The sequence below is a fragment of the Euprymna scolopes genome, chromosome 28, assembly GCF_053919585.1.
Source record: "Euprymna scolopes isolate OS-2025 chromosome 28, ASM5391958v1, whole genome shotgun sequence".
In the NCBI taxonomy this organism is placed as follows: domain Eukaryota; kingdom Metazoa; phylum Mollusca; class Cephalopoda; order Sepiida; family Sepiolidae; genus Euprymna; species Euprymna scolopes.
Genome location: NC_136509.1, coordinates 15,047,021 through 15,063,188, shown reverse-complemented (window position 1 = coordinate 15,063,188; position 16,168 = coordinate 15,047,021). Strand labels below are relative to the sequence as shown.

The window sequence follows — 16,168 nt, the reverse complement described above, 5'->3', positions numbered from 1 at the left end:
TGAGACCAGGCCTAGGAAAGATTAACAAGATGTTGGTTTACGTTATACTTAAACTTCTGCATATCAGTACAGTCAGGGAAGCAGGTAGTAGGAAGGGAATTCCAAAGTCTCCCTCTTTGAGGGAAGAAACTATTAGAAGAGAAAGCTTTCTGGCATTTAGGGACCTCAGCAGTGATTTTGTTACTAAACAGGTTTGTCGGGGATATGTATGTCGAGGGGGCACAAGTGCAACGAGTTCATCAGAGCACATTCTGTTAAAATATTTGTAAAACAGATACAGAGATGCAACATTGCAACAATGGGACAGGGGTTGGAGCTTAGTTGACAAAGTGGGATATATTAGATTGAAAACTTTTTTGGACCCTATCCAAGAGGGAGAGATTAGTGATAAATGCACCAGCCCAGATGTGGCAACGATACTCCACGCATGGGTGAATGGTGATCTTGTAGAGGTACCAGATACTTTCAGGTGTGAGTAGTCTTCTAGCTCAATAGAGGGAACCCACCTTCTTTAGGTTGAATTCTGAATAAGAATCATACATTCTATTATATAACTCTTTCTGAAAAGAACTTAAGCACTTCCTAGTGCAAAGCTCATGTTTTGTAATTGTTGTCGGCATGACCGTTTTTGAAAAGTTGATTTTTATGTGTGTATATATATATATATATATATATATATATATATATATATATAGAGAGAGAGAGAGAGAGAGAGAGAGAGAGAGTCAACAAAATATTTTCCTGCTAAAACTGTATTAATAATTTGAAAAGTATATTTTTTCTAAATGTATAAAACCAATCTGAGGAAAAGTCTGAAAAAAATCCTCCGAATCCACTGGAGAAAGGAAAAGTATTGAACTTTTGGCAACAAGCAAATGGCAAAATTGTAGTATAATTAACGGTTAAGAAATCATAAAGGAAACATAAAAACAATTTATATGAAACAAAGAATTTAAGTTCTCTATCAACCCATATACTTTTTACATGTGGAAACTATAACATAATTTTATTTCTATAATCGGGTGTCTTGGTTTTGTTTGGTTGTTTTACAGCATATCAATACTTTTTGGATTGTTTAAATGCTGAATCTACAGTGCTCTACGGACAGATTTTATCTTTAGTTGACCCAAATATTTTCATTAACTAGCCAAACAGAGAAGTTATCAGCCGAACTCACATGATTTTTGGAATATAACCTCTTTGTTCTGTGACAAGTACGTACATCATACAGATTTTTCTGTATTTTTAAAAAAAATAATTTTAATTCTAAATATGCATCTAATCTTATGTTAAGACTTGAACGTATAAACATTCCAATTATTCAGATGATTTTTAAAATAGCCTCCATTAAAAAAGGAGTATATTGTTTTATTAAATGTTTTATTGTTTAAATAATTTGACTTCGTTTTATGAAAAAAATAAAGGTTGAAAAGATATTTTTCACTCAGTAATGATATTTGGAAGATTGTCGGTAAAAAAAAACCACAATCAGCAAAAGATAAGCGTTTTATTATTTCTAGTCGTCACTTTGGAAAAAAAATCAATCGCAAATGCGATTGTTTCACTTGCAACGTAAAGCCCTGTTCTGTCAACAATAATTTTGAAGAGTTCTTTTAATAAAATAAAAAATAACATATCAACCAAAGTAATGGCTTTATCTTTAAGGGGATTAAGTGTACTTTTACAATGATTTTTGTTAGCCACTCAGACTTAGGATTAGTGGTAGGGTAAGTATATTTTTTTTTTTTAACTATCTTTCAGCATGAATTTAACTAAAGTAATGCCTTACATGGTCAGCGATTTTGGTTTTAGTGGGAAAATAAAATACATAAACTTCAAAAATAATTTCTGAAATAAAATAAAAACTTATACATGTCAGTAGTTAAGTACATTCTACTGCATTTGGTATAAGTTTTTTGTTTATGTTTTCATAACTGTTAACTATACCCACAATTTTATCCAAGTAAACGTCCATGTGAAAATTTCCAAAAGTTCAAGGGGAGGGAAAAAAAAAATTATTTCAAAAATAAAATTCAAGACGTTATTAACTTTTCAGCTGGTAAATAAGTTCTTTGAGATTCTGTCGTCTTTTGCAAATACAACTCATAGTAATAGCAGTTTCCAACGGAAGCATGCATGCTTCGACAAAAGTCCGAATAAGATGTTCACATACGATGATAACATACATGCCACAGTCATAGCCTGAAAAAAATACAAAATTCAATTTGAATTATAATTTATTTTTTAAAGTTGGATTATTTTTTAATTTCAGTTAAGCAAAAAGATGAGGTATTGCATGTTGTGGAAATAAAGATACGTTTTTGATTTACTAAACACAATAAATATATTTTCTGGTAATGTGGTATCTAAGGTAAATCGATAATGATACAGCATTAGGTTGATTGAGATTAATTATATAATAGAGCCAATTTTAATTTACGGTAGCTTTAAAGTGAGCGAGTTTTAATTTAGAGGAGTTTAAAAGTGAGCGAGTTTTAATTTAGAGGAGTTTAAAAGTGAGCGAGTTTTAATTTAGAGGAGTTTAAAAGTGAGCCAGTTTTAATTTAGAGGAGTTTAAAAGTGAGCCAGTTTTAATTTAGAGGAGTTTAAAAGTGAGCGAGTTTTAATTTAGAGGAGTTTAAAAGTGAGCCAGTTTTAATTTAGAGGAGTTTAAAAGTGAGCCAGTTTTAATTTAGAGGAGTTTAAAAGTGAGCCAGTTTTAATTTAGAGGAGTTTAAAAGTGAGCCAGTTTTAATTTAGAGGAGTTTAAAAGTGAGCCAGTTTTAATTTAGAGGAGTTTAAAAGTGAGCCAGTTTTAATTTAGAGGAGTTTAAAAGTGAGCCAGTTTTAATTTAGAGGAGTTTAAAAGTGAGCCAGTTTTAATTTAGAGGAGTTTAAAAGTGAGCCAGTTTTAATTTAGAGGAGTTTAAAGGTGAGCCAGTTTTAATTTAGAGGAGTTTAAAAGTGAGCCAGTTTTAATTTAGAGGAGTTTAAAAGTGAGCCAGTTTTAATTTAGAGGAGTTTAAAGGTGAGCCAGTTTTAATTTAGAGGAGTTTAAAAGTGAGCCAGTTTTAATTTAGAGGAGTTTAAAAGTTAGCCAGTTTTAATTTAGAGGAGTTTAAAAGTGAGCCAGTTTTAATTTAGAGGAGTTTAAAAGTTAGCCAGTTTTAATTTAGAGGAGTTTAAAAGTTAGCCAGTTTTAATTTAGAGGAGTTTAAAAGTTAGCCAGTTTTAATTTAGAGGAGTTTAAAAGTTAGCCAGTTTTAATTTAGAGGAGTTTAAAAGTTAGCCAGTTTTAATTTAGAGGAGTTTAAAAGTGAGCCAGTTTTAATTTAGAGGAGTTTAAAAGTGAGCCAGTTTTAATTTAGAGGAGTTTAAAAGTGAGCCAGTTTTAATTTAGAGGAGTTTAAAAGTGAGCCAGTTTTAATTTAGAGGAGTTTAAAAGTGAGCCAGTTTTAATTTAGAGGAGTTTAAAAGTGAGCCAGTTTTAATTTAGAGGAGTTTAAAAGTGAGCCAGTTTTAATTTAGAGGAGTTTAAAAGTGAGCCAGTTTTAATTTAGAGGAGTTTAAAAGTGAGTCAGTCTTCATTTAAGGTAGCTTAAAATTAAAAATAAAGTTAAATGTGTTTTAAATGGATTTTTGTAACAAACAGAAAATTTCCCAGTACAATATTGTGCAATCTCTGAGGTCAGACACTTGTTAGCAATATTAGGTATCAATAACAAGTTTACCCGATTGAAAACAAGAGAGAAAAAGAAACAACAAAAAAAAAACTCTGAGAATAAGGATAGGCAGATTAATATATGGAAGCTTAAATAAGTAGGAGGCATAGAATGGAAGACTTCCCATTGAAATAATTTAATTACAATCAAAAGTAAAGAACTTTTGAAGTTCCAGCAATAAAAGAATAGAATTCATTATCGATTTTTGGTGCATATTTAAAATTACACTTTTATAAAAAAAAAAAAAAAAAATATACAGAAAAATCTTTATCATGTACACATTCGTTATGGAAGAAAGTTGTTATATTCCAAAAATCGTGTAAATTGATCACGTAATTTTTGTTTATTATTATTTAAGAAAATCAAATTTGATGATCTTTAGCAAGTATTTTTGCAGCCACTGATGATCTCTTAATTATGGAGAAACAGAAAAAAGATCTTGTTAGTCAAATCGAGTTGTCTGCCCTTGAATTTTAATGCATCATAAAAATACATGGTGCGTACTGCTGGTCTCATCTGGCTTCTCATAAAATTTGATTTTCTTAAATAAAAAAAAAAAAATTTTTTTAACTACTTAATAAATTTGTCATTTCTTGGATATGACATCTTCATTCCGTGATGGGTCTCTCTCTCTCTATCTTGGCAACCCCTCCGGTAGTTGTGTTCTGATTTTGTGCAGAGATGGCCAACAAGGCCGATCCTGGCTTAAAACTGCCTTTCACAGTGTGGTCAGATTGTTCCATTTCCATTTGGAGGGTTGGCTTGCGAGTGTTCTTTTCTCTCTCTCATTCTCTTCTTGAGGTCCACATGTTGGTTGGCCTCAAATTGGCTGTGCTTTTGGCAATGGTCTACTTCCAGATTTGCATGTTCTTGGCCTTGGTCTCCCACCTGCTCATATTGATGCCGCACTTCTTCATGTTTACTTTCAGAAGATCCTTTCATTGTGTCTTCTGACCATATCCAGTGGACTTTCCTTCTTTTAGCTGCTCATAAAAGAGTTGTTTTGGTAACTGGGAATCTGACATCCTGACAACATGGCCCGACCACCTCAGCTGGTTCCTAATGATGATGGCTTCAAGGCTGGTGATGTTGGCATCCTGGAGGACACTGAGGTTGGTGCAATAGTCCTCCCAGGAGATATTCAGAATGTTCCGCAGGCGACTTTGGCAACGGATTTGATGTATGTGTTCCATTTTAGATCAGGAGTAAAAGGTCAAGCTCAGAAGTTTGTCAAAACATGGAGCCTCCCCAAGACGAGAGCCATTCATTTCAATTGATGTCAGATGGGGATCAGAGCATTGATGATGTAAAGATAGAAACTTAGTTTTAGATGCATTAAAATTAACCAGCCATCTCTTTCCTTATTGTACCAGGTGATGAAGATCAGAAGAGAGAGAATCAGAGAGAACTTCATTGTATACGGCCTTTGATGTGCTACCATAGATGGTAGTGTCGTTAGCATAAATGTCTACACATGATCTAAGGATGCGATTTGGAAGATCATTGATGTAGATCAGGAAGAGAGTTGGGCCAAGGACGGACCCCTAAGGGACTCCAGCATTAACACTATGAGCTTCTGATTTCTGCCCCTCAACCACTACTCTTACGAACCTATCAAGAGAAATAATTTAATAATTAAGACATTTCCAGCTATACCATAGCTGGAGATCTTGTAAAATAGACCTTTATATCATATCCTATCAAATGCCTTAGATATGTCTAGAGCAAAAGCCTCTGTCGAGAGATTCGCTAACCCTATGAGATATAACCATAAACACATCTCCTGTAGATCTAGCAGAACAGAAACCATGTCAGTAAGAAGGTTATTTTTGCTGAGGTGGTTGACTAATACTCTATTTAACACAGATTCCAGTAACTTACTCATAACACACAGAAGACTTATTGGTCTGTACTGAGAGGGAGATGACCGATCACCTAAATTCTTAAATACAGGGCATACGGATGAGATTTTCCAGGATGTTGGGAGGCAATTTTCCTTAAGACAATGCTTAAACAGCTTTCAAGTATGGGAGCTAGTTCTGGTTGAGGGTTTTTGAGCACTATAATAGGAATGCCGTAAGGGCCAGTTGCTTTACTGGAATCAAGGTTTTTGATTAGCTTGGCAACATCACGTACAGATATTTGTATGTTGCATAGCATGTTTTTCGATACAGAAGGAAATACACGGAGTTGGCAGCCTTGGTCGCATAGGGTAGAATTAGCTGCAAAGTTCTTGACAAAGAGTTTGGCTTTGTCTGATGCTGACGAGATTACCTCAGGTCCATTGATGATGGTTGGGATAGAGCACACGCTTCTGTTCAGGATTCTATTTGCTAATACTGGTGGGGACCAAGTCGCAGCTCAGCTACTTTGGACTTGACGGACTGAGCATACAACTCTCTTGTGTTCTTCATTACATTTTTACAGTGGTTGCTGGCACTCCTGAAAGCGACTTTAGTTCTAGTACATCTGTTATGTTGGAAGCAATGGAGAAAGTGATTTCTGTGCACAATGGCAGCAGCATATTCCGGAGAGAACCACGGCTGGCTGTTAGGTTTTTGCTGGAATTTTTTGGAGGGTATGAAACCGTCTATACCTACAATTAATCATTCCATCAGGTCTGATACTATAGAGGACACATCCTTTTTAAACATGGAATGCAGTGGTAGATCTGATATAAATGTACGGAAGCTATCCCAGTCAGCCTTAGTGTATCGATATACTGTACGATGGAGAGGTATGTCTGATGATTTATTACATTTCGTTTTTATTTTAACTGATACAACAGAGTGGTCGGAAGATCTTAGTGGAGACTGAACAGAAAATGAACATAGCTCAGGGCAAGTTGTGAGGAAAAGATCTAGGAGACTTGCATAATGACCGTCAGTATTGGGCACACGGGTGGGTTTGCAAACAATCTGAGTGAGGTCATAAGCAACAGAGAAATCATGACAGAACCTCCCCTCATCATCTTGTTTGAGTGGATTAACCATTCCACACTGTGAACATTGAAGTCTCCACAGACATGAGTGTTAGCCGAAGGACGAGCAGATAGGATGTGGTCAATTTTCGCAGATATGCTCTTAAAAGTAGTAACTCTGCTATTGTAGGGGCAATAGAGGGCAAATATAAACACAATAGTGTGAGCAAGTGCTATTCGGAAGCACATATAGAGTAAATTTGGGTCTTCTCTGGAGATGTCCCTACCACATGGAAAACCATCTTTTATGTAGGCACATATTCCATGCCCATGGAAATCTTGGGGGTCAGATTTGGATGTTAAGTTAGAGTATCCTTTAATTACAAACTCTTTTAGGGAAATAGTCGGTCCAATGCTAGTTTCACTCAAGAATAATAGGTCTGGTTTAGTCTCCTGTAATTGGGTTTCAACCTCTGGAAGATTGGAACATAGACCCCTGATGTTGGAGAAGGAGACATGGTAGTGGGGGTCTACGTTGGAAGTTGAAGATCTGGATTTAATCGTATATTTTTTCTGGAAGCTTTTCATGATGGAGTTTTCGGATTTGTGGAATAGGTCGACAGACTTGCTTAGGGGAGGGCAGAGAAGGAAAGTAAGAGAGAAAAAGAAATGAAGAAATATATTTTTTTTTGTAACACATAAGGTAAAGCCATAACAATTACGCAGTAATATGGCATCAAGAAGCCCCCACCAGAAGCTACTGCATGGTCCAGAATCCATTCACTTAATAGCATTACAGCAGCCCCAGTACTTTGCACCTGCTGATAGGACAGCCTCCTTAGTGGTTAATCCAAGGTTCGGGTCCCAGACTATCAGGCGGATAACGTCAGTCCAGTTAAAATGTTTACTTCCAGCACACTTATTAGTGACATGGCTACAAGAATAGAAATAGAAAATTTCCGACATCTGTCGCCTGTTCATGCAAAATACTAACCTAGAATATAGCTTTTTCTTCTTCCTTTGCCAGAAAAATCACTCATTAAAAAATGAGGACTGAGGGACAAATAAAGAGAAGCAAGAGTAACGGGAGCTGCCGATAACGCATCCTTTCTATAAGTGATGGGTATGTAAATCATAAAGATTTTTCGGTATTTTTTTTTTTTTTAAATAAGTGTGATTCTAAATAAGAAATGCTTTTCTCCTGATCTTTATACTCATGACTGTTGCAACTTTACGTGCTTTAAATCTTGGGTGGTGAGAGAAAATGTGCCGTGCGGTCAAAATACGAGAACGAAAAGCGAAGACAAAGACACGTGCATGAAAGAGCATTTTGACAGACATGTTCGACGCGTGAGTGATATTTTGAAACACAGTGAAATGCGTTGTTGGAAATTATTGGAATAAATGCTTTTTGTATTCACCTAGAAAATAATGTGGAGTTATATTTTTTTATGCCTTTGTTTGTTTGTTTGTTTCTGCGACGATATCAGACAATGTGTGAGTGTGGGTTTGAGTGGTTGAAATGTAACGACACTGTTAAAATATAATGGTTACGTTACAAGTTAAAAATAAAACTATTTGATCAATTTACATGATTTTTGGAATATGATAGTTTCGTTCAGTGACGGGTATGTACATCATAACGATTTATGTACTTTAAAAAATTTTTTTTATTTAGGTTGAACTTGCACTGGAAAACCCTTAAATAACTCATGGACTCAGGTAGGTCCCTGATGTTACTTGTCTGGTGGAAAAAGTGAGTCTTGTTTTTTTTTTAACTTGGGCGTCACCACTTATCAAGGCCTGAAAGCCACTTGAGGATAAGGGTTAATGAATGTCAGGTGATAGTGGAGTAATTGTTAATGGTGTAAATTGGATAGAATTTGATTATTTACAGTGATGGCTTGTTTACATTGGATTTGAAGGCTTCCATGTTATATTCAACTGGGAAGCAGGACAAAGGAAAGAAGCTTTGTTCATACAATCTGCGTTTTTAGATTTAGGCACAGATATAGATAGTGGGGGAAATCGTTTATAGTGATTGTAGCTGGACAAGTGTTTTTGTGAAAATTTGACAGGGAGGAGCCATAGATTGGAGTTCAGTCGAGCACTTATCATGAAAATAACAATAGAGCAGAGATAGGCTTGCAACATCTCTTCTGTGAGAAAGACGCTATAGGAAAGAGATAAGGACATCACCTGCTAGGTTTCGAAGCTGGTTTTAAACTATCAAGACTGGATAAGGAATGCCGAGCAGCTCCTGCCCAGAAATGTCAACATGTCAACAGTACTCCATTTTAGGGCGTACCTGGCTCTTATACAGATAGAGGATTGCATTGGCAGTGAGATACCTGCTAGAACGGTAGAGTGATTCAATCATTAATCCAGTGATCTTGGCAACAGATTTGATGGATGTGTTCCATTTCAGATCAGGAGTAAAGGTCAGCCCAAGAAGCTTCCCCAATGTACTAATGGTTTTTTTTAGGGGGGGGGGGGGGGCTCAGCCAGAAAATGAATAATGGTAAAACCAAAGGTGACTTCATCTAATGTTCAATAAATCACACACAAGAAAAACTTTTTAAAAAAATATGTCTCACTGTTTTCTTGTTGTGGGCAGGGCTTTTGTTGGAAGCAGAATTTTTCAGGTCCTTTAAATGAAATAGAAAGAAAAACATTTCCAATATAAAAATAAATATCATTTGCATTTTAGAATGGACATAAAAATGAATAAAATGGTGAAAAACAACAGTGAATTTGCACAATTTTCTTATTTCAATACAAGCTAGACCAAAAAGCTGTTGGAACAGCTCGCGATATCAAAGAAGCGTTTGGCCCAAAAACCACCACTGACTCCACAGCACAATGGTGGTTTAAGATATTTTGTGGCAGCTACGAGAGTTTTAAAGATGAGACTAGTGATCAGCTATTGGATGTTCACAACAATCAATTAAGAGCTTTGGTTGAATGAAATCCACATGCAACTGTTTGAGAACTTGCTTCTAAATTAGATGTAATGTATACAACGATTTCCAGCCACTTGAGAAAGATTGAAAGGACAAAAAAAACACTTGATGGTTGCCTCACAAAGAGAACAACCAAAAAAAAAAAAAACCCGCTGTTATGAAGTGTTATCTTTCCTTCTTTTACACAAAAGAAGGACCCGATTCTCGACCAGATTGTGACTTGTGATGAAAAGTGGGTTCTTTACAACAACTGGCAACACTCAGCTCAGTAGTTATATGCCGACAAAGCTGAACGACACTTCCAAAAGTCAGAGTTGAACCAAAAGAAAGTTATGCTGACTGTTTGGTGATCTGCGACCGCTTTCATCCATTAGATTTTTGAAGACAGGCGAAACGATTAATGCGGAAAAATACTGTCAACAAGTAGATAAAATGCATCAGAAACTTCGACAACATTAGTCAACAGAAGCCCATTTCTCCTCTACGACAATGCCTGACCACATGTTGCTAAACTGACCCTGCAGAAGTTGAACAGATTAGCCTATCTGCCTCACTCGCCATACTCTCCAGACCTCTCACCTACCAACTACCACTTTTTACAGCATCTCAACAACTTTCTGTGTGAGTAATACTCCAAAAACCTAAGCGATATCAAAAATGCCTTTAACGACTTCATCGCCACCAAATCACAAGAGTTTTATGTTACTGGCATAAATACACTTGTTTTGTGTCGGCAATAGTGTGTTGATTATGATGATGCTTATTTCAATCAATAAATTTTCGTTTAAAATGAGATATGTTCATCTGCATTTAAAAATTAAAACCTACAAGAACTTTCTTGTCAACTTGATATATATATATATTATAAATATCTGCATTTTGGAATGGATATAAAAATGAATAAAACTTGATTATATTTTCTTAAGATACAAGAGATGTGTGTGTGTGTGTGTGTATTTTTTGTTTTGTTGGCCTGATTGTAACAACTGTATGCTGACGATGACTTTTCATGAATGTTTTTGAAAATATATATTTTTGGAATTGACACAAACAATTGTCTGATGATAAAGTGTTTTTGTATGAAATCTGAAATATTTTTTTAATTATTATATACTAGCCTGGGTACCCAGCATTGCCCGGGTGTTTGGAAGGTGTGTGTTGAGAAAAAAAAAAAAAAAAAAAAAATTTGGTAGTAGCCAGGCAGGAACGAACCTGTACTGCGAAGAAGGAAAAGAATGTGAAAAAAAAAAAAAGATACGTGACATGTTTGCTGTTGCGCCCATCACCAAACCAGAAGTGACATAGGTTTAAATTAAGGCTCGACAATCAAACAGAGGGGATGATTTTCGAAAATACCAGCGAAAAAAGAGACCCCTCCCTGTAGAAAAGTACCCAGTTGAGAGTGAAGGAAAAAGAGGTGAAATAAACAAAAAAACAAATGCTCTTATCTTATTACTGGAATAAATGCTTTTTGTATTCACCTAGAAAAAATGTAGAGTCATGTTTGTTTGTTCCTGCAACGGTATCAGACAATGTGTGAGTGTGGGTCCAAGTGGTTGAAATGTAACGACACTGTTAAAATATAATGGCTACGTTACAAGTTAAAAATAAAACTATTCGATCAATTTACATGATTTTTGGAATATGATATTTTCATTCAATGACAGGTATGTACATCATAAAGATTTTAGGTATTTAAATTTTTTTTTATTTAGGTTGAACTTTGAACTTGCACTGGAAAACCCTTAAATAACACCTGCACTCAGGTAGGTTTCTGGTGCTACTTGTCTGGTGGAAAAAGTAAGTCTTGTTTTTTTTTTGTTTTTTTTTTTTAACTTGGGTGTCACCACTTATCAAAGCCTGAAAACCACTTGAGGATAAGGGTTAATGAATGTAAGGTGGTATTGGAGTAATTGTTAATGGTGTAAATTGGATAGAATTTGATTATTTATAGTGACAGCTTGTTTACATTGGATTTGAAGGCTTCCATGTTATATTCAACTAGGAAGCAGGACAAAGGAAAGAAGCTTTGTTCATACAATCTGCGTTTTTAGATTTAGGCATAGATATAGATAGTGGGGGAAATCGTTTATAGTGATTGTAGCTGGACAAGTGTTTTTGTGAAAGTTTGACAGGGAGGAGCCATAGATTGGAGTTCAGTCGAGCACTTATGAAAATAACAATAGAGCAGAGACAGGCTCGCAACATCTCTTCTGTGAGAAAGACGCTACAGGAAAGAGAAAAGGACATCACCTACTAGGTTTCGAAGCTGGTTTTGAACTCTATCAAGGCTGGATAAGGCATACCGAGCAGCTTCTGCCCAGATATGTCAACATGACAACAGTACTCCATTTTAGGGCGTCCCTGGCTCTTATACAGATAGAGGATTGCATTGGCAGTGAGATACCTGCTGGAACGGTAAAGTGATTCAATCATTAATCCAGTGATCTTGGCAACAGATTTGATGGATATGATCCATTTCAGATCAGGAGTAAAGGTCAGTCCAAGAAGCTTCCCCAATGTACTAATGGTTTTTTTTAGGGGGGGGGGGGCTTAGATAGAAAATGAATAATGGTAAAACCAAAGATGACTTCATCTAACGTTCAATAAATCACGCACAAGAAAATTAAAAAAATATGTCTCACTGTTTTCGTCTTCTCGTGGGCCGGCCTTTTCTTGGGAGGATTTTTCAGGTGCATTAACTGGAATAGAAAGAAAAACATTTCCAATATGAAAATACATATCATCTGCATTTTAGAATGGACATAAAAATGAATAAAACTTGATTATATTTTTTGAAGATACCAGAAATATGCAGGAGTGCGTGTGCGTATATTTTATTTTTTCGCAGGCCTGATTGTAGCAAATCTGAGCTAATGAAGTCTTTTCATTAGTGTTTTTTAAAATATATATTTTTGAAATTGACAGAACCAATTGTCTTATAATAAAGTGTTTATATGAAATCTGGAATATTTTCTCAATTATTATATATTACATTATGAACTCAAATCATATGAGCTACTGCATAAACTTTTGTATGAATTAAAAAAAAAAAAATTATACATATATACCAGCAGAAACACTCTCATATTGCCTGAGATTGAATGAGGATTGCTACATTCTTTTGTTTTTAGTGCCGTCTCCTCCTATTTTGCCCTATGGAAAAAAGCTGAGATGTTGGAAAACTAAATTTCACATACGTAGAGTTTAAATTAAATTAAAATTAAATAACACTTCACATTTCAAACAAGTCTTCATTATAGTAACTTTACTTTATATATCATTTAAAGACCCTTTTTTTACTCAATCTAATCATTTAAATTACATTCGTTTAAAAAAAATTATGTCTTCTTTTCAAAATCTTGAATACAAGATGAAAAACAACAGCGAATTTGCACAATTTTCTTATTTCAATACAAGCTAGACCGAAAAGCTGTTGGAACAGCTCGCGATATCAAAGAAGCGTTTGGCGCCAAAAACCACCACTGACTGCACAGCACAATGGTGGTTTAAGATATTTTGTGGCAGCTACAAGAGTTTTAAAGATTAGACTAGTGATCAGCTATTGGATGTTCACAACAATCAATTAAGAGCTTTGGTTGAATGAAATCCACATGCAACTGTTTGAGAACTTGCTTCTGAATTAGATGTAATGTATACAACGATTTCCAGCCACTTGAAAGAGCTTGAAAGGACAAAAAAACCTTGATGGTTGCCTCACAAATAGAACCAAAAAAAAAAAAAAAAACCCGCTGTTATGAAGTGTTATCTTTCCTTCTTGTACACAAAAGAAGGACCCGATCGATTCTCGACCAGATTGTGACTTGTGATGAAAAGTGGGTTCTTTACAACAACTGGCAACACTCAGCTCAGTAGTTAGATGCCGACGAAGCTGAACGACACTTCCAAAAGTCAGGGTTGAACCAAATGAAAATTATGCTGACTGTTTGATGATCTGCGACCGCTTTCATCAATTAGATTTTTGAAGACAGGCGAAACGATTACTGCGGAAAAATACCGTCAACAAGTAGATAAAATGCATCAGAAACTTAAACAACATTAGTCAACAGAAGCCCATTTCTCCTCTACGACAATGCCTGACCACATATTGCTAAATCGACCCTGCACAAGTTGAACAGATTAGCCTATCTGCCTCAGTCACAAGAAAGAAAAGAACATCACCTACTAGGTTTAAAAGCAGGTTTTAACTATAAAGGCTGGATAAGGCATACCGAGCAGCTTCTGCCCAGATATGTCAACATGACAACAGTACTCCATTTTAGGGCGTACCTGGCTCTTATACAGATAGAGGATTGCATTGACAGTGAGATACCTGTTGGAACAGTAGAGTGATTCAATCATTATTCCAGTGATATTGGCAACAGATTTGATGTATGTGATCCATTTCAGATCAGGAGTAAAGGTCAGTCTAAGAAGCTTCCCCAATGTACTAATGGTTTTTTTTTTGGGGGGGGGGGCTTAGCCAGAAAATGAATAATGGTAAAACCAAAGGTGACTTCATCTAACGTTCAATAAATCCCGCACAAGAAAATTAAAAAAATATGTCTCACTATTTTTGTCTTCTTGTGGGCCGGCCTTTTCTTGGGAGGATTTTTCAGGTGCATTAACTGGAATAGAAAGAAAAACATTTCCAATATAAAAATAAATATCATTTGCATTTTAGAATGGACATAAAAATGAATAAAACTTGATATTTTTTGAAGATACTAGAAATATGCATGAGTGTGTGTATATTTTATTTTTCCGCAGGCATGATTGTAGCAAATCTATGCTAATGAAGTCTTTTCATTAGTCTTCATTATAATACTTTTACTTTATATATAATCTTAGGACCGTTTTTTTTGGTAAAAATTACATTTGTTTAAAAACAATTATATCTTCTTTTCACACCAGATGAAAAACAAGCACATTTGAACAACCAAAAAGAAAAAATGCTGTTATGAAGTGTTATATATATATATATATATATATATATATATATACACTTGTTTATTGTTATATAAACATGCTCACATCCCGCTGCTACAAATAGCCACTTGTTTCAATCAAACAACAGATATCATCAGGCAGCGAATTGACTATTCAAAAGTTCAATGAATAATCGTTATTCATTGAACTTTTGAATAGTCAAGTCGCTGCCTGATGATATCTGTTGTTTGATTGAAACAAGTGGCTATTTGTAGCAGCGGGATGTGAGCATGTTTATATAACAATAAACAAGTATTATCAGCTCTTTTTATTGAGCACTATCTAACAACCTCGTTGAATTCATTAGTCCATTACTTTTGAATATAAAAAAACCCGAGTAATATATATATATATATACACAAGGGCTCTATGGTTAAATTTATCTTTAGTTGATCTTTGACAACTAAAGTTTTTTGTTTACGATCACAACCTATATGGTTTTTGGAATATGACATCTTCGTTTCATGACGAATACGTACAATATAAAGATTTTTCTGTAGTTTTTTTTTTTTTTATATATATGTAATTCTTAAAATTTGCTATACTGTACTTTAAAAGAACCCCAAAATCTATTAAACTGTAGAAAGAGAAATAGCAAATAACTGTGCTCACAAAATAAAACTTACTCTAGGATAGGGATATAAAATAGCTTTAAAACTAACAAAAACAATAGAAAATAAACAAATAAATAAATTAAATAAACATGAATATACATAAACGATCACACATATATATATATATGTACATTTATATATATATATATACACACATATAAATGTATATATATGTATATTTATATTTATATATTAAAAAAAAAAGGGAGGAAAAGGTCTGCCTTAAACCACTAACGTAGTTCTAAAAAAGATCCTTTGTTCGATAAAATGCATACCCATTGGCTGATAGGAAGGTGCACAGTGGATACTAGAAAGCTGATTGGCTAACTAAAATCCTCAACAGAAGAGGACCGTATAAAAATGAGAAACAACCACAGAATTCGTGTATAAGCCTGACGAATCCTAGAGTGGATGAAACACCGAATATTCAGTGTAGCTTAATCGCCATATATATTTTATAAATTACTATATATGTACATATATATACACATATACATACACATACATATGTGTATATATATACACATGTATGTATATGTGTATGTATATATATATATATATATATACATACACACATGTATGTATATGTGTATATATATATACACATGTGTGTATATATATATACACATGTATGTATATATATATACAGACATGTATGTATATATGTATATATACACACACACAGACATGTATGTATATGTATATATATACACACATGTATGTATATGTGTATATATATATGCACATGTATGTGTGTATATATATACACATGTATGTACATCAGTGTGTATATATATAAATGTATATGCACATATGTATGTATACGTGTATATATATACATATATACATATATGTGTATATATATATACATATATATGTATATGTGTATATATATATACACATATATATGTATATGTGTGTATATATATATACACATGTATGTATATGTGTATATATATA

At 34.4% G+C, this 16,168-nt stretch overlaps 1 protein-coding gene across 2 annotated transcripts in view; it reads right to left on the bottom strand.

Moving 5' to 3' along the window:
* Window positions 1-1,624: 1,624 nt before the first annotated feature.
* The window catches only part of LOC145249486 (sentrin-specific protease 8-like), an 80,342-nt gene continuing 65,798 nt past the window's right edge, over window positions 1,625-16,168 (bottom strand). Inside the window, exons 6-9 of one of the 2 annotated variants that reach the window (XM_080111079.1) lie at window positions 14,177-14,233; window positions 12,251-12,307; window positions 9,240-9,290; window positions 1,625-2,202 (exon numbers count right to left, since the gene is read on the bottom strand). In XM_080111079.1, the coding sequence (XP_079967205.1) occupies window positions 2,045-2,202; window positions 9,240-9,290; window positions 12,251-12,307; window positions 14,177-14,233 (323 nt within the window). In that variant the 3' untranslated portion in view covers window positions 1,625-2,044. The remainder of the gene's footprint in view (window positions 2,203-9,239; window positions 9,291-12,250; window positions 12,308-14,176; window positions 14,234-16,168) is intronic. The other variant, XM_080111080.1, reaches the window with a different exon arrangement.